The sequence below is a fragment of the Chrysemys picta genome, chromosome 10 (genome assembly GCF_011386835.1).
Source record: "Chrysemys picta bellii isolate R12L10 chromosome 10, ASM1138683v2, whole genome shotgun sequence".
NCBI classification, from domain to species: Eukaryota; Metazoa; Chordata; order Testudines; family Emydidae; genus Chrysemys; species Chrysemys picta.
The window spans coordinates 53,079,285-53,103,297 of record NC_088800.1 but is presented as its reverse complement, the minus strand read 5'-3'; the positions used below and the strand labels follow the sequence as shown (position 1 = coordinate 53,103,297).

Here is a 24,013-nt window from a genome sequence, read left to right as displayed (position 1 = left end):
GCAGGGTCTATAAATCCATCTAGAGATCCCAGCAATGGCATAAACCCTGGGAACATAAAGTAAGCGGCTTGTGCAGTCACCAGGGCCCAGAGATGGAATTAGAGCCTCATAATTCAAAAGTTGACTGTTTTTTTCATCTCATATGGTACATGATCCAAGTCAGTGACTCTGGCCTTACCCAGGCTGCCACTCTCTTCTGTGGCTGCTCTCCCTGTCTTTTTCCCATTGCGTCTCCCTTCTCTCTCCTCTCCCCCACGCCCAAGCTCTCAGGTCTCCTGCTGCCGCTTCCTCCTCTTGCTGCTGTCTCTCTTTCCTGGTGTTTTCCATTTTCCAGAATGTTAATAACCATTAGGAAGGGGATAGACAATAAGACAGTAAATATCATAATGCCTCTATATAAATCCATGGTACTCCCACACTTTGAATACTGCATCCAGTTCTGGTCACCCTGTCTCAAAAAAGATTCATGAGAATTGGAAAAGATACACAGAAGGGCAACAAAAATGATTAAGGGCATGGAACAGCTTCCATACAAGGAGAGATTAAAAACCTGGGACTGTTCAGCTTGGAAAAGAGACGAATAAGGGGGGATGTGATAGAGGTCTATACAATCATGACTGCTGTGGAGAAAGTGAATAAGGAAGTGTTATTTACCCCTTCACATAACACAAGAACTAGGGGTCACCCAATGAAATCAATAGGCAGAAGTTTTAAAACAAAAGGAAGTATTTCTTCACACAATGCACAGTCAACCTGTGGAACTCATTGCCAGGTGATGTTGTGAAGACCAAAAGCATAACTGGGTTAAAAAAATAATTAGATAAGTTCAAGGAGGACAGGTCCATCAATGGCTATTAGCCAAGATGGTCAGGGATGGAACCCCATGTTCTGGGTGTTCCTAAACCTCTGCCTGCCAGAAACAGGGGCTGGGTGAAAGGGGATAGATCTCTTGATAATTGCCCCTGTTCTATTCATTCACTGAAGCACCTGGCATTGGCTATTGTCAGCGGACAGGACACGGGGCTAGACAGACCATTGGTCTCACCCAGTATGGCTGTTCTTATGTTATTATGTCCCTGTCAGGGCTCCTTTTTGTCTCCTTCCCACCGTGAATAGCAAGGTCTCTCACTGCAATCCATGTGCTGAAATTCATCATACTTCAGCAGGATTTTATGAGCCTTACCACTCTTGCCTTGGCCAATAAGGAGTTTATGAATCCAGAGCTCTGTCTCTGGAAATAAACTGATATTCTTGATACCTGGTGTTCATTATCAGGCTGGTTTTATGTCCTTCTCATTTCAGATTAAATCTGTACGTTAAAAAATAGAATATTTCCCTCTGCAACAAAAAATATAATCTGTTTAAAAAAAACAGCCTTGCTCTAAGTAAAACAGGAAAGTGACTGATGCATTTGTGACTATTACTGATCATTACTGGGGAATATGAAGGCTTATTAAAGAACCTTGTGCTAGCTCCTTATAATGGCATAATCACTTAGCATTGATTTTGAGCAGAGATTGTATTGATCTCATTATCATTAATAAAGGCAGCGTACAGTGCTGCTGTGGGCTAAGTAAGGGACTCTCTGTTCTCATTTCTTGCTAGGCTAGGGAGCTAATACAAGCAGCACGTCTCTCTTGCTCTTGCATAGCTGACTGAGTGCAGAGCTTGCAGGTTACGGGGGTCCTTCCTGGGAAGATAAATCCCATGATCTACCACCACCTACTATTCCTATTTAATTTGGCCTTTATAAAGTTACTGCTGGCTAAACCTTAGCTATTCCATTTGTCAAGCTAGGTACAAGCTGTCTCCACTCAAAAGCAGCCGAGTGAGATGAAGGGCTATTGTCACTCCCTTTCCGAAAAGGCCATCATGCAGCTGTGTGTAACGTGAAAGCATCTGTTCAAATGAATTTACAGGTACCTCCCTCGAAAGTGAAAGGTGGGCTCAAAGCCCCATTTCAGGTGTTGGGTCTGCAGCAGGTCTGGCGAGAGGATGGGCTGGCACTCTACGCTTGCCTAATTCCAGCAGACGAATCTCCGGCACAGAACAGCACCAAGATCCGGAAGCATAAAGTGAGTGGCAACACTTTGACATGTCCATTATCCAGAAATGCCCTGGTATTTATTAAGAGCCAGATTTGAATATCCGAACTCTAGCTGAGACCCCTGGGAGCCAGCGTAGTTTAGAACAGTCCGTAGGCTGCTCTAAATCAGTCAAGGGGCTGCCAGCTCAGGATTGTGGGAGCAGACAGGTGACTTACAGCCACTCTATTCTACTCACTCTGCTCTTCTCACCTGTGCCGAGTTTGAAATCTGCAACTCAGAATCCATCCCCATACATCAATGACCTTTTGTCTGTTTGCTGCACATTAGCTGGCCAATATATCTCCAGTGGCTGTCAATACCCAGTGTAGAAATCTTTATCCAGCAATCAAAGAGGGAAAGCTTGTTTGACTTGAAGGGTGGTTTTGTGGTTGTATTTTTACTATGTGAAAATGTTGCTTAAGAGGGCATATTGTCTTGCTGTTAAATTCTGGCTTCTGTTCCTGGTTAGTTCAATATTAGGTGGTAATCTAGTCCTCTTAACCATTTTCTTACTGAATGATGTACCAAGAACATTTGGGAAACACACGTTTCCATGGTGTCTCCTATCTCCTGAAGGCCACATGTTTGAATGAACATTCTGTATATCACTGCTGAGGCACTGACCCTTGGTTGGGGAGGACTGGTGGCTCTCTGGTGGCACAAAGCAGCCATAAAGATGGTGTAGCTAGCCAGTGGCAGATTCCTCAGTCACAGGGGGTGCTTGAGTGACACAGAGCCACAGTCACAGCTTCTGCGCAACCCCACTTAGTGGCTGCTGATGCAGCCAGGGAAAAGGGGCCATGGCTGGATCCTGGAAATCCCTGGCTGCCAGAATGACCATGAGCAGCCCTCACGCTGTTCTAACTTGCACCGGAGATCCAGCCTGGCACATCACAAGCTCTGGATCAAAGGAGAGGGGGTGCAAATGTGGCCATTCTGCTGCTCAGATGGAGTGAGTGCTCCTCATCCACAGCTGAGGAACTGGCTGCCTGTGAGCAGGGAAGACTAAATTCCCCATGAAGTATCATAAAGTTAGACTGGAATGTGACAGCTGTAGCTACAAAGCTTCACAGATATGTGATTGACACTGACAACTAATGTCATGATTAAAACACTGCACAAGAGACAATAAGCAACCCTCCTGGTGATGCCTGGACATTGTGGGGAAAAGCAGCCGGGTGGGTGAGGAGATGCAGCTGCTAAACTGCCTAAGGGTATCACAATGATTTCCGCCTTAGGTCCAGTGGATCCAAGATAAATGCTTTAAAACACAAACAAATGGGTGGTAAAGAGACTTTCCCCCTTCCCCCCACATTCCCTTGCCTTGATACTATCTGTTCACCCCAGCCACGGAGCTGATCAGAGTGTTGAAATTAGTTAACACTGAGCAAACTCAAAAGTCCCATCTGGTGTCATATAATCGGGGTGAAAGTAATTTACAGGACTTACCGGTACTGCTGGAGTCCTGAGGGGTGCGTGGACTCATCCGGAAGAGGCATGGCCTCTCAAGATTTAAAGGGCTCTGGGCTCCCCACAGTGGCAGGGAGCTCCGAGCCCTTTAAATCCCGGCCCCAGCCCGGGCGCCAAGCTGCAGGTGGGATTTAAAGGGCTCTGGGCTCCCCGTTGGCGGGGAGCCCAGAGCCCTTTAAATCCCCATTGCGGAAGCCAGTGCAGTCCGGCACGGCATACAGGCTCTTGCTGGTATGCCATACCAGACCGTACCATCTTACTTTCACCTCTGCATATAATTGAATGTATTTTGCAAACTCCAGGCTTAGGCTGCTTCGAACATTTGGTGAGGTCAGGGAAGGGGGTTGATTTTTATCTCACATTGCCTGAATGTGCTGCATAGAGCTTCCAGTCACAGAAATAAATCACTGACCAATCCTACCACCCTGCTTGCATGCACTGCCATTGGAACCCAGTTCAGCTAATACACACAGCGGTGAACACATGAGCCAGCTGGCCGGTGTTCCTTAAACTGGGCCTGTGTGCTACTGATGTTTCCTCTTATTAGAGGTTTCCTCTTGTTACAGAGGCTCCAGCATATGCCTTCCCTACAACACTGCCTTTGTTATTCCTGTTTTCTTCAGACACATGTACAGCGGCTCTTGGTTCCCTTGTCAGCGATGTAAGCTGATGGGAACCACTAAAATCTTTTTTAAATGTCAGCCGCAGTGGAGACAATGAAAACAAAAGCAACTCACTGCTGCCTCTCTTATTGTTCTCCTTATCAACCTCAGCTATTGCTGGAGAGAAAGCTGGCAGATTTCACTGTTCAAACTGTCAGCTCTAGTCTCTTGCTGCAGTGCTAATGTGTAGCATCTTACCTGGCAACATGAGATAACAATATTCCTCTCTTGCAGCAGTTAACATTCCTCGTTCTAGTTGTTTCTTATGGAAACAATGACAATCAGTCACAGGGGCTTAGCTTAATTTGGTGTGCAAAATCTTATGGTCACTCTGTTGTCCAGGGAAATGACTTTGTTGGTTGTGAGATTCAAGGACAATATGAGCTGTTACATTTTTTAGATCATCTGCAAAAGAATGCACAAGGTCATGGTCAAAATTAAAGTCTAGCACCTGGACAGCTCGACATTTTAATGTTCTTAGCTTGAGTAATCCATAGTTCTTTTATTAGTAGATTCATAGATTCTAGGACTGGAAGGGACCTCGAGAGGTCATCGAGTCCAGTCCCCTGCCCTCATGGCAGGACCAAATACTGTCTAGACCATCCCTGATAGACATTTATCTAACCTACTCTTAAATATCTCCAGAGATGGAGATTCCACAACCTCCCTAGGCAATTTATTCCAGTGTTTAACCACCCTGACTGTTAGGAACTTTTTCCTAATGTCCAACCTAAACCTCCCTTGCTGCAGTTTAAGCCCATTGCTTCTTGTTCTATCCTTAGAGACTAAGGTGACCAAGTTTTCTCCCTCCTCCTTATGACACTCTTTTAGATACCTGAAAACTGCTATAATGTCCCCTTTCAGTCTTCTCTTTTTCAAACTAAACAAACCCAATTCTTTCAGCCTTCCTTCATAGGTCATGTTCTTAAGACTTTTAATCATTCTTGTTGCTCTTCTCTGGACCCTCTCCAATTTCTCCACATCTTTCTTGAAATGCGGTGCCCAGAATAGGACACAATACTCCAGTTGAGGCCTAACCAGAGCAGAGTAGAGCGGAAGAATGACTTCTCGTGTCTTGCTCACAACACACCTGTTAATACATGCCAGAAGCACATTTGCTTTTTTTGCAACAGCATCACACTGTTGACTCATATTTAGCTTGTGTTCCACTATAACCCCTAGATCCCTTTCTGCCGTACTCCTTCCTAGACAGTCTCTTCCCATTCTGTATGTGTGAAACTGATTTTTCCTTCCTAAGTGGAGCACTTTGCATTTGTCTTTATTAAACTTCATCCTGATTACCTCAGACCATTTCTCCAATTTGTCCAGATCATTTTGAATTATGACCCTGTCCTCCAAAGCAGTTGCAATCCCTCCCAGTTTGGTATCATCTGCAAACTTAATAAGTGTACTTTCTATGCCAATATCTAAGTCATTAATGAAGATATTGAACAGAGCCGGTCCCAAAACAGATCCCTGCAGAACCCCACTTGTTATGCCTTTCCAACAGTATGGCGAACAGACACATGACTGGCTGTGCAAACTATTGGATACACTTAGTGCCCCCATGTTACCAAAGAGAAAATGTCTGACTGTCTATGTATCGGTCTGTTGAGCCCATAGCAGTAGTATCTGATTCACATCAAGTTAGCCATAATGGACTGTGATGTTTTTTTCTTTTAATATTGTTTCATGAATGTAGTGTTGAAAGGCAGTGGATTCCTGGTCCCGGAAGCTGAGGACCTATTTCAGTCCACAGAGCAAGTGTTAACTTCCCTCAGCTCGCCCACTAATATTCCCCACCCGTGACGTGGTGGGACCACTCATTGGTTGAGCAGGACATTCAGTCCCATTGGGCCTTGCATTTCTTGTCGCCTTGGCTTGACTGCCAACAAGGAGGCCAGCTATGGTGGTGACAGTAGTCTTTGAGTCACCAGTTGGCTGCTCCTTTAAGAGGAGTCAGGGCCCAATCTAACTATGGAGGCCTTCTTTAAGGAGAACAAGCCCATCTTGGCCAACCTGTAGTAATTAACTGCCTAGATGGCTGGTTGGCAGCTAATTGACTAATGAGCATCTGGCCTGATAATGGGCTGCCATAGCTCAGTTGAGAGGGTTGTTCCTAGAGAGAAGAGGCTCAGAAGAAGAGGTGCTCCCAGAGACACAGGCCCATGAGGGAGATCACTGCTGCTGAACTTTCTCAGTGCAGGGCTGGAAGGACTGAATTATTAACATAGGCACTGGGAGAAGGCCTGTGGGACTCCTGAACTTAGGTGAGGAGGCTTATTGGTCTTAGCAGCCAGCTCCCAAAGGAAGGGTAGACTTGAGGGGCTAAAGAGTTTATACCATGAAAAATAATAAATCAGCCCCCCCGAGGAGGAATCTTGATTTAAGTTGTCCGGACTGGCAGTAAATCATTGCAATTGCAAGACTGCAAGAGAGAGAGTCCAAGCAGGCAGAGGACCTGCAAGACCACACTGTGCCACAAAGGGTTGTGCTTGAGGATGGTGCCCTGCCACACTTGTAATAATAATAGTAGTTAGCTCAGACTGCAGAGGTGGACATTTGGCCACTGTGAACTGGACTGACCTGTCCTATTCATTTCACATATATGCTAATGGTTTTTTTCAGGCACTACCAACCTAGAAAGGACACACTCTCCATTCCAATCCCCTGAGTCTTCTGCTTTCTGTTTACTGGGCATTTCATTGGCAGCTGCATGTCTTTTGTTGTTGTCAGATTTTATTTCTCTAGCCCAAGGTCTAATGGTTTCTTAATAAAAATATAACAACAGGCTCCTCAAGGAAGGAACTGCTGTCTTGGGCAGGTCAACCTTTCGATTGCTCAACTATGACAGCATCTTTTGTTTTTAAATCTATTTCTATAAATCAAGCAAATCTTCAAAATTTATCCCCCTCTGTCATCAGCTTTGGTAGCTTTTGGAATGCCAGTTCCTGTCCCCCTTCCGAACAAGTGATTGAAACGAGACAAGTTTACCCATTCCTTATATGGATCAGGGTCCTGGAGTTGTCAGAACAAATGATTATACATTTATCTCTTGTAACCTTTGCATCCTGATAAACAAGATGCATTTAGAGGCATGTCTGATTTTTATGACACATGCTTCTTAAGAATTTAAATGGTGATTCCAGTTAGGCAGGCTACCAGTAAACAAAGCAACCTGGTTGTTTTCTATACGCTTGCAAACACTAAACAATTTTGTGGTGTATGAAAATAACTTCCATGGAGTTTCTGTCATTGAATGAGCTGAGGATTGAGTCTGAGATCTTTACAGTTTATGCTTGTGTTTGAAGGTACCTGAACAGATGCTAGAGAGAAGATATTTTGCATAACCATTAATCCTGATCATTTACAAACTGGACCCTATTGGCTGGACCCCATTTGGGAAAAGTCTTCTCTCTGGCACCCCTAGTTGTCCCTCCAAATTGGTTCTCAACAAGTTTAGAGAGGAAACTAAAGAGATCTGTAACTTCCCAAAAGTGTAGAACGAAGATTGGATTTCAGTGTTTTTAATAACAAATCTTATTAAAAAATCAAATGAATACCACTGTTCAGACCTGCAAAATAGCCCCATGAAAGGTTTCTTAAGTGAATATTATACAGCATTAGACTGATTTATGGTCTCCTTAATAAAATAGTTCCCCCCCCCCCCCAAGCTTCAGAAAGGCAGAATCTGGTTATAATTAAAAGCAGTGCACCTTCACAAAGATTTATATAATGCAGTCATCCCCTGGGCTGCAGAACAAGTGGAATGCCCCCTGGCCAAAAGAAAGTTACTGGTCACCCTTGGTTGTAGAACACTGATGAGATTCATAGCATTGCCCCTTGGCCAGAACTACTGAAATTATTAGCTGGCTTAGCTATAAAGCTTTATTATGGAGAGCAGCATTGGCGTTAACAACTTCAATTGGCTGTAAAGTCCAGGTATAAAATAACTGAGGCATACTATCCATCACACAGGGCTCCCAGGCTTTTGGGCATCCATATCACTTCAGCAGATGAAGAACTTGTCTGTGCCTGTCTGTGCCCTTTTCATCCCCCTTCAACTGGAGCTAGCAACCCCCTCTCTACCTTAATGATGAATTTAGGGTCTCACCTCCATGCTAGTCCCCAACTTGCCTGCCTCCTATTTAGTCGTACTGTACTTATATGCAAGGCTGGGTAGGGCGTAGAAAGCTGAATTGGAGAGAACACTGGGCAAGTGTTTAATCATTAAATAGGGAAGGGGTTGTGCTGCTGGTGGGTTTGACAGGTGAGGAGAAGATAGCCAGCCTAGTATCAGGGGCAAAGCTGGACGTATAACTGCTGGTGCGCATTGGGAACTGTGGTAAAGTCTCTCCTCCATCTCCCATTTACCTCCAGTCATGCAACATGTGTATAAAAAGCTTCTTGTAAACAGGGCTGGCTCCAGGCACCAGCTTGTCAAGCAGGTGCTTGGGGCAGCCGCTCCGGAGGGGGCGGCACGTCCAGGCATTTGGCGGCAATTCGGCGGATGGTCCCTCACTGCACCTCGGAGCGAAGGACCTCCCGCCGAATTGCTGCCGCAGATCGCGATCGCGGCTTTTTTTTTGCGGGGGGGCGGGGGGGGGGCTGCTTGGGGCGGCCAAAACCCTGGAGCCGGCCCTGCTTGTAAAGAATATGTGCTGCTTTCTTGCAGTGCGCTGTTAACTTGAAGGCCGGGCCTTTAATCAAATGTCACTGTTTGTAGGCTAAGGAAGCTCTTCGAGGAACATCCATTTTTTACCAGCAGATCTCTACGTACCTCTCCCATACATGGCTTCCAAATGTTATCTGGTGGAGCAAAGAACTGACCAGTCGCCTCCAGAACCAGCTATACCCACTCCTTCCGGAGATTCCCGCTGTACGGCTCAACTGCATCACCGCTATTAACCCTGACCCTAAGGTACTGTCTGTGAACTGTGTGTTTCTGTGTTCTACCATGACTAGGGCCAGTAACAGGTGTTGGCCTTCATCCATTAGGAATCTTTTCCCATGGTCTAGGTAAGGGTTAAGGGCCTGATCCTAAGCCCTACTTAGTACTCATAACTCCCATTGCAGAAAGAACATAAGAACAGCCATACTGGGTCAGACCAATGGTCCATCTAGCACAGTATCCTGTCTTCTGACAGTGGCCAATGCCAGGTGCTTCAGAGGGAATGAACAGAACAGGTAATCATCAAGTGATCCATCCCCTGTCACCTTGTGACGTTGCACTTCATATGTTTTAAGAAAATACGCTTATGAATGTGAATATGATGTAACTGGAATATGCTTTATGCAAAAGGTCTCTTGTAAGGTATCATTACAAAGCTTATAGTCTACTGAGTGTGTTCATCCTATTTGTTTGCATGTATTATTCTATGTCTGGAGTTAGGAGAATAAGATATAAACTTGTATTACTGATGTAAACATATTAAGTAGAAGCCATTAAGAGTGCTTCAGAATCAATGAACTGTAAATGGCTCTGTTTACTTGCAAACCTTCCTGTGTACATGTGGGCCAGCCCAGAAAGAATGGAGACTAGGATTCTTACAGTGACATGTGACCATGTCACCTGATAATGAAATCCATCTTAAATGTGGTACTTTTCCATTTAGAAGGAGGGTTGGGGACCCAGAGAGACAAAAGATTCTCGCCTTGTGCCAAAGCTATAATGGGGGTGGAGCAGGACAAAAGGAGGCCAGTCATGAGAAAACCCCTGCTTACCACCTGAGATGTCTGCTGGAACTACAAAGGACTGTACCAGGGGAAAGGATTGGGCCCACACTAGGAAGGAGTCCAGTCTGCGAAAGAAGCTTATTAGAACATTTTTGAGGGTGAGATAGTACCTGTAATCAGTTTCTTAATGTATTAGGCTTAGACTTGCGTGTTTTGTTTTATTTTGCTTGGTGACTTACTTTGTTCTGTCTGTTATTACTTGAAACCACTTAAATCCTACTTTTTATACTTAATACAATCACTTTTGTTTATTAATAAGCCCAGAATAAGTGATTAATACCTGGGGGAGCAAACAGCTATGCACATCTCTCTATCAGTGTTATAGAGGGCGGACAATTTACGAATTTACCCTCTATAAGCTTTATACAGAGTAAAGCTGATTTATTTAGGGTTTGGAGCCCATTGGGAACTGGGTGTCAGGGTGCTGGAGAGGTAATCTGCTGAGCTGTTTTTGGTTAAAGTCTGCAACTTTGGGGGCATGGCTCAGACCCTGAGTCCGTGTTGCAGCAGGCTAGTGTGTCTGGCTCAACAAGGCAGGGTTCTGGAGCCCCAAGCTGGCAGGGAAAATGGGCTCAGTGGTAATTTCAGCACATCAGGTGACAGTCCCAAGGGGGTCTCTGTGACTGACCCTGTCACACACCTATTCCCAGCATCTGGCAAACAGAGGCTAGAGACACTTCAGAGCATGGGTTTGCGTCCCTGTCCATCCTGGCTAATAGCCATTGATGAACCTATCCTTCAGCCAGTGAGGATTACGAGCGCTCAGCACTTCTTAGGATCAAGCCCTTAGAAATGTATCAGACTAAACTAAGCCTGGGAAGGCATTAAACTCGTTCCAAACATGGGCATGTCTAATGATCCATAGGGAACATAAAGATTAACCCTTTCACTGCTGCTAGGATGTACAAGTCTTCCATAATATCTACTCAAATGAATGAAATGCTAGAAGAGTTCATGTGTTTCTGGTTTAATGGACATGTCTGGTTCCTTGAGGGACCTTGGACATTACATAGGACTGGCCTCTTCTATCTAATTGTGAATGTTCACAGCTGCGTTCAAGGAAACAGTTCTCTGGGACAAATTATGGTTGCTACAGGACAGATGTGCTGAGTCTCTTGTTCTCCTAGCATTTCCCCGCAGCAGTCAGTCAGAATGTGGCTGCCTGCATTTCCCGAGTGCCAGGGGGCTCCCAGCCCTGCTCAGGCCCACAGAGGATGCTATGCTGTGGAGAGGTGAAGCCATGATGCTTACAGATTGGTAAACAGCCAGGTGGTTGCATTGGCGGCAATGGTCTTTTTCCTGAAGGTCTAGCAAGGACCTTCTTCTTCCCTTCCCGGATATAATGCATTTAGCCACTGCTCCCCAGGCTGTTTACCCTATACTGATTTCAGAGTGGTAGTCATGTTAGTCTGTATCAGCAAAAACAATGAGGAGTCCTTGTGGCACCTTAGAGACTAACACATTTATTTGGGCATAAGCTTTCGTGGGCTAAAACCCACTTCATCAGATGCATCGTTCCATATAAATTTTAGTGTCCCTAAGGTGCCACAAGGACTCCCTATCTACTGAGTGTGTCCCACTCATTGCCTTCTCGTAGCATCAGCAGCATCTGTCAGTTGTGTTGTTTTCCCATAATTCCCAGGTCAATATAAGCACAGATACACAATCCCAGGAATCAGTGGACACTGCAATGTTGTTTCATGACTGAGCCGATTCCTTTGAAACTGATGTAGTACAATACCTCTTATATAATTCTAATCAGATTCAGGGGTTAATAGTTACCCATCACCAGTCAATACAATGAAGAGGTAGGCATTAACAGTTTTGCCTATATGATGTTTCACCTCCTTAACTGAAAAGGCAGCTTCTCTCTCATTGATGTGCAGCCAACATAGCTTCAAGTACTGGCAAGCACTGAAAAGTTACCCAATATATTTGTACAAGATAAATCTGATGCTTATTTGTAAGGCATAGAATAAGGCCTCATTTAAATCAGGCAGAGCTTTTATGTCTGTCCCTTATTAGGGGAATTATAAATTATTAGAAATTGAACAGCCAGGCAGCAAACCCATTTTCTATGTGAGGGATCTATCTCAGCCTTGCCTGCTTAGAAGAAATTAAATCAGATAAAAGGCCAGATTTCCCCCTCAATTTCAGGTGCTCAGCACCGCCTGGGGATCACTCCCTTAATTATGCGAAGGCCACATCACATCACGGCCCTGTAACCAGGCCAACCTACTTTTAAAACGTGAAGCTTTCAGTTAAAATTCTGATCTCTCTAAGCAAGCTAGAATCGGCCAGATTTTCAGCTGATGGGGACTGGTACTATTGACTATACTGGAGTCATACTGATTGACACCAGGGCACAATCTGTCCCAGAGTTACTAAAAGCTCGCATCATATCGGTTTTACATGTGAAATTCAGTGTTAGCTTTAATCAAGCCTGTCAGCTTGAAAACTCTGGTGTAGCACCAGTGGTCATTATTGTTTATCACTGATATCACAGTGGGGCCCAGAGTCCTAACTAGATTGGCACCCCATAGTGCAGAGCATTGGACCCATGGTTAATAAATACAGAGCTCTGCCCCATAGACCTTACAGTCTAAAAGACAAGTCGCAAAAAGATTGATGAAATAATCAAGTGGACAGGAGTGGGGAGAGAGGAAAATGGGGTAAAAAATGTAATAGGATGTCTTAGTCCAGCCTTGCTCTGTGCACAGCGGGTAACCAGTCAGTAGCATTAATCTTTATACAGATTCTTTGTCAGAGAGAGAGAGAGAGAGAGAGACAACATTTAGTTTTCAGTCAGTTGGTCCAGTAGTTTCTCAGCAGATTCTGAGTCCCAAAATAGATCACTTTGCCCTTGGTGCCTTACTTTGAAATTCTCCATTATTAATGCTATACATACTTTATATCGATCTGTGGTATTTCATTTTGGATATCCAGAGCAATTTCACAAGGGGATCATTAAAACCCCAGGTTAGGTTAGGAGTGACATAATCCTTGTGGAGGTTAGCAATTAGTGTTCTATGTCAGCAAAAAGGGGATTGCTTCATTTTAATATAAAATACAACTAACTGCATCTTTATATTAACCCTTGGGATGCTGTGTATTTGTCCTGATAACCTCCTTCCCCTCTCCTGTTCCTTAGTTCCAAGTGAACAAGACTTACCTCCTTAGTACCTCCAGGAGTGCTCTGAGCACTAGTGGGCAAGCAGTCTCATGCTCCCTGCCTGCTTTTTCTTGGCCACTCTGCACAGAGCCACCCTGGGCTCCCAGTCTGTGCTAGTTCCCAGCCTGCAGTGAGAATCAGGGAGGTGGATTATATCTGGAGCAAATGCCAAGAGAGGATGGGAGCTATGGGGAGGTGGATCAGGACTTGCTCAGCTGTGAAGCACTGGCTCTGCCTCACTTGCCCATGGTGGAGTCCCTCCAGTGGCTCTGCCATAGCCCTGGAAATTAACTAGTTCCCAGCTGACTTCCACCAACAAGTGAAGGGTTGTTTTCCTTTTTCATATGATAGTTCTGATTAATAAATGGGCCCACCCTGAGTTCCTTACTTTTTACTCAGGCAAGACTCCCATTGACCATAATTGGAGTTTTGGGCCCAGTCCAAATTCTCCTGGGTGTAACTCCATTGAAGCAGAGGATGAGTGTTGTCCAAAAAATAACAACACAGCACAATATGGGGTAACAAGAGCACTTGGTGGCTATATGAAGACTGAAGGCATACAAAATTCACTGCTGTAATATTTCCACACTCTGTTAATATACGGATACAGCCCCCTAGAAAACAACCTGCCTCCAGAATTTGTGGTGAACAACCTGCCTCATAAGAGATCTACTCCCATACATACAAATGACCAAAGTAGAGTCTGAGTTTTCAAAGATGTGATCATTTTGGTTTAACGATAGGTATAAACTTCTAGCTGTAACAAAATACATCAGTTCAATGTGGATGATACCAGAGTGTGCTTCATGTTATGGGAACATAGTCTCTAAAGATCATGAAGAATGGGGAGCCACTTGGGAATTTCTCGGTCTGAACATTCTGAATTCGATCAATTAGGCTTTAGTTTCCCAAGGGAAGAGGTTAAAAGCCCCCATCCCTTGGGACATTTAAAACTAGACTAGAGAAAGCACAAGAAAATGTATGATGGGGAACTATCTTGCATCAGCAGAATGACCTCCTGGGGCTGTTCTCTGATTAAAATTTAAGAAGCTCTTTCCCAGAGAATATATTAATGGGATATTTGAATAACAGCATTTGTATGACACAGTTGACAAGAACCATTAGAGTTTTGCAATGCCTTATAGATGTGATGTTCAGGGCCAGCTCCAGGCACCAGCTTACCAAGCAAGTGCTTGGGGCGGCCACTCCGGAGAGGGGCGGCACGTCCAGCTGTTCGGCGGCAATTCAGCAGAAGGTCCGTCACTCCTGCTCGGAGCGAAGGACCTTCCGCCGAATTGCCGCCGCAGATCGCGATTGCAGCTTTTTTTGTTTTGTTTTTTGTTTGGCTGCTTGGGGTGGCCAAAACCCTGGAGCCGGCCCTGGTGATGTTCATTCTCTTCTCCAAAATATATGCATTATAATATCTCCCCACTCCTGAATCTCTGCTCTTAGCATGTGACTGACAAATCCTATAGCTGTAGAGTTTTAATGCCTTATATTGTCTTACCAACAAGCACCATGCACTTACCCTGGTAAGGGGGAACAGCACCTGTCTCTTACTAGCCGCTCTTTTACCATCACCGCTGATGGAGGAGCTCCCTTGCACAATTGCTGCTACTGTCACATCAGCATTTCATCATCTTCACTAACATCTTCACCTGATTCTCTTTAGGTTCTTGGCTGCAGAGCTGCTACCTCTAACTGTTGTCTGTCAAACAAATAAATAAAAATTGCATTAAGTAATGTGGTCTGGGCTCAGCGCCTCACAGATCTTCAGATGTTTTATTATTCTTTTATTGCTGCCTGTGCTATCTCTTTCTCTCTTCTTTTCACACAGTCTGAGAAACAGTCTACTGGCTTCAAGATACGCCACAGGTGTGGACATACCGTGTCCTTCATGTGTGGATATGACAGTTACCTGAGATACCTTGGGTGCACCATGACTTGGCTGGCTGTGAGATCTGGGAGCTCTCAGGTCCCAGTGTGTGCCTCAGGGCTGTGCTGGCCTCCTCTGAAGCTCCTGTTAAGCCTGATGCCAAATCTTCAAGGGCTTCATTATCAAGCATCTGAGCTGGGCATTAGGACTCTGCCTTAATGCACGTCTGACAGGATCGACCCTCCACAACAGTGCTTTGGAATCTTCAGAGTGACCGGCCTGTCCCAGTTGGAGTCACTTGAGGATGCTGAGAGATTGGCATGCTTGATGCCTGTCCTTGATGGTGCTGGACTGCAAGGCCAAGGCACCACCTCTCTCAAAGCACAGATCAAAATCCTAATCAAGGAGTGCTACACCTCACCACTCCTTGATTAGTCAAGGCCTCCTGCTATTCCGTCCCTTCTTGAGCTGGTACTGAGAGGCCAGCTACCAGGCATTCCTGCACCTGTTGTACAGCCTGATGAACTCATTACATTGCTTTGGCTGCAGTGCTTATATATGCCTCACATCTCACCTGATTGGTCAGACCACTCACTCAGTGCTGAGTCCACTTGGGGCTGACTCACCCATCCTGTCAGTGACTCAGATGCCCTGGACTCCATCTATACAGCAATAATGTGGCTGTACAAATGGATGCCTAATTGCAGACTTACAATGAGTTGCTGCCTTACCACACTCTAGAATCCCAATTTACAGTGAAAAAACATGATGAAATCCTGACCCCGTTGAAGTCAATGGGAGTTTGCCATTGGCAAACTCATGGTCGAAAAGCTGACCTTCAGAATATGACCCAAATGTAAACTAACACAATGATGTTTGCCTGAAACATGCTTGGAGAGGTGTGAATTGCTCCAGTTCATCACAGTGATTTGTTCAGTCTGGAGCCTAAGGATTGTAAATTAACTGTGAACAGGGTTAACTATTCCACAGATGATTGGTTAACAGAACCATCCAGCTGACATTCTTATCCATCATAGCTGGATGTGGTGGTACATACTGGGGGAGGAGGATGCAGTAGGGTATCTAGTTGCTGTCAACGTTTGCTGAAGGACAGGAATGTGGAATTCAATCCTACCTCCTCCTACACTTAAAATAACCTCTGTCCCTGCCCTAAAGTGGAAAGAAGAGAAACCAAAGTACATCCCCATCCCACCAAATCCTCAACTACCTTGTGTATGTCAGTATCCAGAACTGCTCCCCTCCCCACCATCCTGGGTGACAGAAACCCTAATTGCCCTCTCCCTTGCCATCCAAACGTCCACATGCCCCAGGCTGATTGCACAATGCATTCATGCATTTTCAATACTAAAATCTGCCCCACGTTAAAATTCTGGGAGTTCTGTAAAACAAATGGAATTTAGTATCACAATAAATAACACAAGGGATTAGACCACATGGTGGCAGAGAAGGGAGAGCATTTAGCAGCAATGCCCCAAATCAAAGGTCCCTAATTCTGGGGTCCTTGCCATATAAATCTGAAGTCCCTTCAGTACACAGTCCCTGCTGTACAACATCGGACTTGGGTCTTGAATATGTCTCACCACTGGCACCTGTGCACCAGCTTTCAGTGCCTGTGGCCCTGGCACTTTCTTTAATGCTGTTAATGCTCTCACTGCCAATGGCTTTGGCACAAGTGAGGTTGGTGGCTCCTTTGTCAATGCCCCTGCCACTCATCTTGGCTTAAACCTGAAGATGCCAAATGAGCTGGTGGAGACAGTTCACCCTGTTAATGCGGATCATGCAAAGGAGCTAGGAGAGTTCTCTGAGGCACCCAATCCTTCTATGGAGATAGAGAAGAAGCCAATGACTTTCTCACGGGGGATTTGAACAGCTTTTCTTTCCGTCTCTTATGCTGGGAAGCACCAAGGGCTCCGGGGATGAGATAAGGAAGTAGCTAGAGTGTTCCCTCCCACAAATCCTGATATGGTTTCCTGCTTTGGTTGGGAAACATTTCTCAGGCTACTAGATTCTATTTGCTATATAAAGATTATTTTCAGATTCTCTTGAGATAGTTTGATGGTCAAACCTTTTCTTTAGCTCTTGAGGAGAATATGCTGCCTCCAAGAAGGGAAATGTTAGAGCTCATTGTATTCTTATGAGACGGCTGGAGTAGCCAGGCTCCTGTAGAATGTGCTTCCCAGGGCCGGCACTTCCATTTAGGTGTCCTAGGCGACCGCCTAGGATTTTGGGGGGGGGGGGGGGGGCGGCATTTTGCCGCCCTTGGCGGCAATTCAGCGGCGGGGGGTCCTTCCGCGCTCCGGGTCTTCGGCGGCAATTCTGCGGCGGGTCCTTCACTCGCTCCAGGACCTGCCGCCGAAGTGCCCCGAAGACTGGGAGTGTGGAAGGACACCCCCCCCCCCCCCCCCGCCACAGAATTGCCACCGACGACCGGGAGCACGGAAGGACCCCCGCCTAGGGTGCCAAAAACCCTGGCGCCAAAAACCCTGGCGCCGCTCCTGGTGCTTCCCCTTCCTACTTTCATTGTTTCTGCTCTGTATTTTGCAACCCATTTTTGTTGTGCTATGAAATCCCTTCTCCTAACTGTGTCTGGCTTCATCTCTGCGATCTTGTCTGAAACAAAACAATGGCTCCAGGTTGCTTTTTAATGATTCTTTAAGAAAAAGTAATGTTTGTTTTCAGTCTCAGCTATGCTACAGAGCAATCTTCTCCAGTGCCTTCAGGTGACAGAAATCAGTGTGTCTCCTGAACAACAACCAAGAGAATTGTCAGTTATAAAGAAAAACACAGGATGCCACCAGCTAGGAACGGGGCACCCCAGTCCTCTTGGAAATAACACTTTGGGCCCAGCTTTTTTCCTGTGCCAAGGTCTGCTTTGTAGGGGGCTGTCAGGGAGACTATCAGGTTGTTCCAGCCCCAGCATAAGTCAGAGCAGCTTTGGGGCTGCTGTAACTTCTGTCAGTTGCTCATAGTCCCCAAGGAACCATACAATGAGTGACAATTGTTCTACTATGTCCCGTTTCACTTCTGACACACCCTATGTGCCAGGGTGTTGGGGGCAGTTGGCATAGGAGCTGACTATGCTGCCTTGTGCCAGCAGAGAGCTCTTCTACTAGGGGAATTCTCAGCAGCCACTGAAGGCCAGCTTCCGCCACTTTATACCCTGAGTGGTGCAAAGTGGCTAGAACATAGGCAGAGATTCTTTCCCACTTTCCCTAAAGGGGGGCTTTTAGTCATGATGTGTAAGCTGGTTTAATGGGGCCTCTGGGCGAGATTCTGCTCTCATGCCTCTGTTCCACTGGTGCAACACTGATCATTTTAGTGGAGGAAGTGAGAAGAAAATCAGGTCCTGAGGCTAAGCTGATGTAACTTACACCTCCTTCCTGCCTCTCTCTCAGTGTATGTCACTTATACCCCTTTATCCATCCTTCTGTTTGACCCTTGATCCTAACATACTGTATGTCCTTTGAACCTTTAGCTTGGCTGCGCGGAGCTCCCATGATGCACCATGATCTCCTCTCTTGGAGATGGGAAGGGGTACATCAGGGGAGATGTAGTCCAGCCAGGGAGTCCAGCCCTTAGAGAAGAATGGAGATATTAGTCAACTGAACTACATCTCCCATGTGGGACTGCAGCATTATGTCCAAATAGAAATATTTTGGTTTTTGTGTGTTTGGTTTTCAAAGAAAAATAAAAAATTTCCATGGAAAGCAGCCACTTTTTGTGAAAAAATCATTTTTCCAGAAAGCCAATTTTCCATCAAAAATAGTTTTGATGGAACATTTTCAACCAGCCCTGGTAAAGAGGCATCATTGGCAGAGAGAGAGAGAGAGAGAGAGAGAGAGTGTGTGTGTGTGTGTGTATGTGTATATATATATACAGAGACATGGATAGAAAATAGAGGATAAGGCAGAGTTTATATTTAGAGCCCGGAAGGTGACTACAGGAGATTGAACTCCCCTATTGAAACAAGTTATTTCAGAGAGGCCTGGAAACAGGGCCTGGGTCAAGAGAAATGAAAACATCACTCCTCTTGTGCGCCAACATGTATCCAGCCAGCCATCACTGACTCGTGCTGAAAGGGAGCGGCAGAAAGGATTAGAAATAAATGGGCTTCCCTGGGCCCTGAATGATTTTGATATTATTCATAGTTTCTGATAACAGTGGGATCACTCAGCTGCCCAACAGGGGATGGTACATTATGTACCAAAAGCAAGTCTCATCCAAGGATTTTATCCATCTGCGTTTACATGATTCTTCCCGAATATGTGGCTAGATTTCTATACAATGGATGCTGAAAGAGGGAAGTGCTGGAGGGCCCCTCTTCTCAGACATTTAAAACTAGACTGGTCTAAACACTAGCTAATATATTGTAGGCACCAGTGGTGCACTCACCCCTGAGGAGATGAGTCGACTAGATCAACCAATAGGACCTCCTACCTCCACTTTCTATGACTCTGAATATCATATTTGGGATAACTGCCAGACAATACAATCTGACATATCATGGGTACACTTTATAGAGGCCTCCGATTCCATGATGTCCATTAGACATCACTTCTTTATTTGCTAGCTAGCAATAGGGATTTTACTGTGTCTGATAAATATATAAATGGCCTGATTTTCAAAACCTAAGGAGTCTAGGGCCTATGTGCAGGTGTGTATCTTTGTAGTCGCAGTCATTGCAATATAAGATGGCCCATAATTTGTAATTCATTCCCTTCCTGCATGTCAATGAGAGGGTCTTTGGGCCAGATTATGATTCCAGTGGCAGGAGTTACTTCACTGAAATCAATAAGCTTAAACCTGATGTTACTGAGATTAGTGTCACTTTTAGTGAGTGGGAAATAGGTAATCAACTGAATTCTGCCCTTATTTACCACCATACAATGTCTTTCTTACTTGAGGCTGCAGAGGTGTCAATGAGACAGGGCTTGGCCCATTTGATTTAAGTAACAAAAAGGTAGTGAAATAACACAAGAACTGGGAAATGGAGATTGTAGGAGTTTGAGTGTCAATGGGGCAAACTGAGAGTCATCCTTTCCTAAACTATGTTAGGTTGTGTCCTAACTAGAGCTGTGTGAATAGGCGATTTGGCCACATTCTGGATCAAGTTTGGTTTGATCACTTTTGCCCTCTCTCTTCCACCTTCTTGAATATTCCTGGGGGTGAGATTTTGTGCCAGGGTCAGCCTGCATGCATGCAACACCACAGCTCGTGTACAAGTAACACTCTGTTTGTGTTCAGATATGTGATAATACCAAGAGTGCTCGTGGGGCCATCATAGATCTTGTGGGCTTAGGCATAAGGACGGTAGGAAGTAGAGTGAGAATAGGGAGGGAAAGAAGAAGGGATTTCTACAATAAACAGGATTGTTTGCACATCGTGAACAGCAAAGGGGGAGAGCTGGGGTCTCCAGTTGCACAAAGGTGCTGGTTAGGTCTCTCTCTGAGAGACACTTGGCTCATGTGCTATGGAGTGCTCACAAGTGATTGAGGGAGCCGTATGATCACCCAGACACAATTACCACAGGTGCTGCAGCACATACACATTCCTGTAACTGTGCCACCAGATGGGTACCCTGCCCAAGGGCTGCTGACGGGGACTTTCCCATCTGCTGGTCAGAGCTAAAAAGCAGGAGTGGTGTGGCAGGAGACGGGCAAGGGAAAAAGGCCAAAGCAACAGGAGCAGCAATGTGCTGGAGAGGTCCTTGCTGCTGCTGCATTTGGTTGGTGAGTAGTGAAGTGACCACTGAGCAGCTGCCAGGGATTTGCAGGATCGGGGTCTCTGGGGTTTCCCAGCCTGCATGGCACTGCTATCTGCGTAGCACAGAGGAACTGACAAGGGTCCTTTGGAACCAGAGTCATTGTCTTTTTACCTTAGGTTGGTGATTTCTCACTTCTGTTTTCATCACTGTCATATTTTCCACAGCAAAGGAGTGTGATGTCACAGGCAGAAGCTAGTGCACAGTGAGCTGCAGAAACAACAGGACAGATCCTCCATTGGTGTAAATTGAGGTAGCACCGTTGACTTTAACAGAGCCATGCCAATTTACAGCAGCTGGGATCTGCCCCTATGGAGTTCTGCCTGTTGACACCAGCTGACCCCAAAATTGTTTCCATGCAAACGACTCATAGTGTTAATAATAATTAATAATAATAAAATTAAAACAAACTGCTGCAGCAACACAGGGCCAGGAGGTGTCAGTGTCACGTTTGGTTGTTGTTGTTTTTAAACATTTATAGAAAGACAAAGTCCATATTTGTCTGACAGAGCAGAATATCTCATAGAATATCAGGGTTGGAAGGGACCTCAAGAGGTCATCTAGTCCAACCCCCTGCTCAAAGCAGGACCAATTCCCAACTAAATCATCCCAGCCAGGGCTTTGTCAAGCCAGGCCTTAAAAACCTCCAAGGAAGGAGACTCCACCACCTCCCTAGGTAACGCATTCCAGTGCTTCACCACCCTCCTAGTGAAATAGTGTTTCCTAATATCCAACCTGGACCTCCCCCACTGCAACTTGAGACCATTGCTCCTTGTTCTGTCATCTGCCACCACTGAGAACAGTCGAGCTCCATCCTCTTTGGAACCCCCCTTCAGGTAGTTGAAGGGTGCTATCAAATCCCCCCTCATTCTTCTCTTCTGGAGACTAAACAATCCCATTCCCTCAGCCTTGCCTCATAAGTCACGTGCTCGAGACCCCTAATCATTTTTGTTGCTCTCTGCTGGACTCTTTCCAATTTTTCCACATCCTTCTTGTAACGTGGGGCCCAAAACTGGACACAGTATTCCAGATGAGGCCTCACCAATGTCGAATAAAGGGGAACGATCAAGTTCCTCGATCTGCTGGCAATGCCCCTACTTATACAGCCCAAAATGCCGTTAGCCTTCTTGGCAACAAGAGCACACTGTTGACTCATATCCAGCTTCTCGTCCACTGTGACACCTAGGTCCTTTTCTGCAGAACTGCTACCTAGCCATTCGGTTCCTAGTCTGTAGCAGTGCATGGGATTCTTCCGTCCTAAGTGCAGGACTCTGCACTTGTCCTTGTTGAACCTCATCAGGTTTTTTTTTGGCCCAATCCTCTAATTTGTCTAATCTCTCGTGCTTACACAAATAAACTGTGTTATATGTACTTTGTAGGCCAGAATGGCCAGTTTTGTGTGTAATTAGCCCAGGCTCTATCTATAATAAAAATGTTAATGAGGCCTTTGTGAAATTTAATTTCTTTTCCATGGAACACACTCTGGTGGCATCTGAGCTCAAAAGACATCTTAATCTCTAGGGTCAAATTCACAGCTGGTGTAAACTTGAGTTGTTCAACAAAAGTCAATGGAGCCACACTGATTTATACCAGCTGAAGGTCTGGCTGAGAATTGATTTTTTTTCCAGAGGGCTAAATTCTGCTCTGTGTAAATCCCAAGTAATTCCACTGATATTCCTGGAGTGACTCCAGATTTTCACTGGAGTAACTGAGAGCAGAATTTGTCCCATTAACCAAAACTTGGCCAGTAAGAGTTCCCCCCGTGTTCTGTAGATACATTAATTGTTGGGCTGTATCGTTGCATGCTAATCTTCAAGCCAGAACAAATTGTTATGACTGGGAAGTAGCTGGCAAGTCCTTAAACATAGAGGCTCAAACTGCACTCTTCCCATTTGCTTGGTTGCTGTACAGAAAATGTGTACGTAATAGTACAAAGTCAGATGTGTAGTTTATGCTGGGTAATGAAATGCCTCCAGGGTGCTGCGATGTGGGGCTAAAGGCCAGCCTCTCATCTGCCTGAGTAGTGACTGTATCTGAAATAACAGGACCTCCAGAAATGTGGGGTGTTTGAGTTGCTTTGATGAACTGACTTTGGTTTCATTCTTGTAACATTTGGCCAATTCCTAACCTGGTTGCAATGTTCAACAGCTAATCAAATTCCTCTCCTCATATAGCCCTTTCCAGTGAGATGTTCAGAACCCTCAGTGACAGGCAAGGCACAGAAGTGCTCAGCATCTTGCAGGCTTATATATAGGCCTGATCCTGCCATCCTCCATTGCACGTAACACCCATTGAAGTCAGTGGGTGGTCTGCAAATGGAATGGTAGCTGGGTTGGTCCCTAATTATGTTCATTCTCCCAAGATAACAATTGTAACAGATCTGTGCTTTTGGATGTCATTTAAAATAGTCTTTATTGCACCTAATGGGACAGATAGAACAAAAAATGCCATGATATGGGACTAATGAGTATAATCCTTTGTCACTTTTTCTGATCTCTAGCCTTAGCATTAACCATGCTGTCTTTTTCAGTTCCTGACTTTGAAGGATCAAGATAATTCACAAATAAGAGCAGTCTTTTGTGCATTTCAGGCAGTGGAGAAAGCATTTGCAATGCCAGCTGGGTTCTACTGGCAGACAGTAGAGGCTGATGAAAAATACTTTCCTAACAGTAGTGACATTGGGGCCAGTGCAGATATAGACACTGAGGTAAGAGCTCCTTTCTGACTTGCAGAATAAAGTGGGTAACTGAGGGATGATCAAAACTGGCATGAAATGTTTGAATTCATGTGATGGGTACAAATAATCAAACTTTAAACATTTTTCACTCAAATCTAAATATGTCAGCCTAGCCTTTGGTGTCATCATTTTTCCTGTGCCTGTTGCTCCGAGCCTGAAAAGATTAAACTCTGAAATGTCTGGGCTGGAGAAATCGCTGCCAGCCAGGTGCATATCTGCAGTGGCAGACACATTTTGAAAACCCAAACCAGCTTGACTGCAAACTGATCTGCCATAGACCTTGCCTGGCTTTTAGAACTTATTCAACTTTTTATTGTACAAGTCTGATTCATTTGGGGAGGCTTTAAAGCTTCATCCTGAACTTTATCTAAAGATGCTGCTATTTTGACTTTCTTCCAGCTGGATGGACAAGCTGCTTAGAATGATTTTGATTCCACACATCTGGCTTGATCCTGCAAGGTGCTTGATGTCCACCAATGGGCACTTAGGAT

General features: G+C 45.2%; 1 protein-coding gene across 3 annotated transcripts in view; it reads left to right on the top strand.

Moving 5' to 3' along the window:
• DNAAF8 (dynein axonemal assembly factor 8) overlaps positions 1-24,013 on the top strand; it is a 149,273-nt gene that overhangs the window by 47,086 nt on the left and 78,174 nt on the right. For all 3 annotated transcript variants that reach the window (XM_065559812.1, XM_042854127.2, XM_065559811.1), the window contains exons 12-14: positions 1,920-2,075; positions 8,946-9,140; positions 23,376-23,492. In XM_065559812.1, coding sequence (XP_065415884.1) covers positions 1,920-2,075; positions 8,946-9,140; positions 23,376-23,492 — 468 coding nt within the window. The remainder of the gene's footprint in view (positions 1-1,919; positions 2,076-8,945; positions 9,141-23,375; positions 23,493-24,013) is intronic.